Below are 2,506 nucleotides of genomic sequence, written 5' to 3'. Positions count from 1 at the left end.
AACCACCAAGATTTTGAGATATCATACCTTTCTATACCAAATATCTTTCAGAAAAAAATAATTTTGAAAATAAAAATAAACGTATTTAAGATGATAAAATATGGCTTTTGAATATTGCATATGTAGTTTTGCGAAAAAAAATTTAACGGTGATGAAATTCAACGCCAAAAGTACCACAAAAACGCGTTTTTGACCTGTAAATATTTAAATCTTTCCAAAACTTCACGTGCCAGTGAAATTTTGACTTCAGATTCGGAATCAGCACAAAAAAGTCCTTTAGAAAAGTATAGTTTGGTTCAAGCTCCATTTTCGTTGCCGACCAGTGTAATTGTAATAATGTAATCAAAATATTTGTATGCAAGTTTGTTGTTTAAATTTTATAAAATAAATTATAATTAAATTTTCGGTGGTTTTGTTCGAAAAAATATCTTGTAGGAGCAGAGGTCTTTTTCACGAGTTTAGAAATTAGAGGCAATTTCCTCAAGAGTTGATTTAAAAAAGAAAAAAAAAATCATTTGAGTTAAAACAAATAAACCAGTCAAAATTTAATTGATTATAATTTTAAACCAAATCTTTGGAACTCTTTTATATCTCAGTGCTTTTTGTGCCAGACTTTATTAAAATAAAGAAGAACTTGGCTCCCTTTTAACAGCTATATTTTTGTTGAGTTTTTCAAACACTTTTATTTCTAAAATTTGTTTTAGTTAATTCAAGTTTAATTTAAAGATGTTTCTATTTTTTACATTTGGACTTTGGGGACACTGTTTAAGGTTTAAACCCGCTTCATTATGTTAAAAAGCGCTTTTCGACGCAAGAATAGACCAAAAGTTAATTGAATTAAAAACTCTGTTTCCATAGCCAATAACGATTTTCTATTTTAAATGAAAAATATTGAAATAATTCCTACTGAAATAACTTCAATAACAACTATCTTTATTAAGTAAAATTAACCCTCAGAATAGTAAAAAAAATCTAACAACTTCTATTTGAAAATGAAATATGAACAACATAATGATAATGATGCTTTATTTACATATAATGTACCTATTATAAAATCCACTTTGCTAAGTAGGCTCTGAATAGTTATTTCCTGATTAAAATTAATCAAAAAAAATTTCACTTGACAAATAATGTTTAATTTAAATTAATTATTTTGAAATCCATTTACGATACACAAACATACCAAAAACTTAACAACTTCATTACATTTTCTATTTTTTTTTTATTATGCCTATACTTATCCCAGTTTTTATCAATTAACTTTGTCACTTTGACACCTTTTAAAATTGTCATATATTAAGTTTACCAAAAAAAAGTGTTATTATTTAACTTCATGCTCTATGAAACCTATTAATAAGAGTTGCTAATAAAATAGAGATTTTTCTAACTAGACCAATAGTATAAAAGCATCGATACCTCACAAAATTGTATAGTATTCAACTAAAGCATCATGGGAAAAACAATAATTTTACTTTTGATCGCTTGCATGCTGATTGGAACTTCGGTATAAAGAATTTTAAAAAATTAAGTACTTATTGAATAAAATAATAAAATATATTTTTTAACAGATGTGTGCAAGTGCACCATTAATGGCCCTTGGTACTGACCTCAAAGGTGCCGGTTTACAAGGTAATTTAATGAAAAACAAAAGACTAATTAATATTTATATCTCTGTTAACAAATTTACTTTTTCTCGTTACTACTTGTCAACAGGTGGTCCACCCGGTGGTGGTCGTGGCCCACCTGATGGTCAGCGTGGTCCTCCTCCATCTGGAATGCCTCCTGGCGGTGGTCTTCCACCAACAACAGCTGCATCTGGTTGAATATGATTGTCTAAAGTACTAAATGTCCTTTCATAAAATTTTGTTTTCATTACATAAATTGAATTTCAATAAAGAAAAAGGATGTTTTTATAGAAATTTAAAGCATTTTTTTATTATATTTAATTGATTTAAAATCTTATTTTATTTAAAAAATTTTAAATCACTACTTAATGAACCCACTGTTCTGCGGTTTTGATGGTGATAACGGCACAAGCATATTCAAAATATTAATCCTAATGGCAGAACTGTACAAATTAATCATTAAAATTCAAAAGCACCAACATTTTCCTCCAATAACTTCCTCCCATATCCTCCCCAAACTTCTCTCTGCTCTTCTTTAAATAACTGCTACTTCACTAAAATTTGGACACATTCATGCTATACCATCCAATAGAATAGACACTAGACAGCACCATAGAGCCCATATTTCAATTTAAAACTTTTCATCTCCAAACCACTTCCCATCAGTGATTAAGGACAATTCCCATCACACCACCACAGACACAAACATACACACAGGAGGACTTTTGGATGAGTACCAAAAATAATAATAATAATAAAAAAAAAAAACAACAATAACATTGGTGCTTTTGCATTATTCTGCTAAGAGTAGTCCAATGCAATGAAGAATGAAGGTCCTATGTGAACGCACATTGTTCACTGTTCATTGCCGCACGCTCGCC

General features: G+C 29.2%; 1 protein-coding gene across 1 annotated transcript; it reads left to right on the top strand.

Moving 5' to 3' along the window:
- The first annotated feature begins 1,392 nt into the window (after positions 1-1,392).
- Positions 1,393-1,839, top strand: LOC129913818 (small nuclear ribonucleoprotein-associated protein B-like). Its single transcript, XM_055992694.1, has 3 exons — positions 1,393-1,504; positions 1,569-1,629; positions 1,714-1,839. Exons 1-3 carry the CDS (start codon positions 1,451-1,453, stop codon positions 1,821-1,823), a joined length of 225 nt encoding a protein of 74 aa, XP_055848669.1. The 5' UTR covers positions 1,393-1,450; the 3' UTR covers positions 1,824-1,839.
- The last annotated feature ends 667 nt before the right edge of the window (positions 1,840-2,506 follow it).

The sequence above is a fragment of the Episyrphus balteatus genome, chromosome 3 (genome assembly GCF_945859705.1).
Source record: "Episyrphus balteatus chromosome 3, idEpiBalt1.1, whole genome shotgun sequence".
In the NCBI taxonomy this organism is placed as follows: Eukaryota; Metazoa; Arthropoda; class Insecta; order Diptera; family Syrphidae; genus Episyrphus; species Episyrphus balteatus.
The sequence above is the reverse complement of the archived record's forward strand: the minus strand, read 5'-3'. Positions and strand labels throughout refer to the sequence as shown.

Coding starts and splice junctions, on each gene's coding strand:
- LOC129913818 (XM_055992694.1), top strand. CDS start 1,451: ATGGGAAAAACAATAATTTTACTTTTGATCGCTTGCATGCTGATTGGA. Junction 1,505..1,568: donor GCATGCTGATTGGAACTTCG/GTATAAAGAATT, acceptor ATTTTTTAACAG/ATGTGTGCAAGTGCACCATT. Junction 1,630..1,713: donor CAAAGGTGCCGGTTTACAAG/GTAATTTAATGA, acceptor ACTTGTCAACAG/GTGGTCCACCCGGTGGTGGT.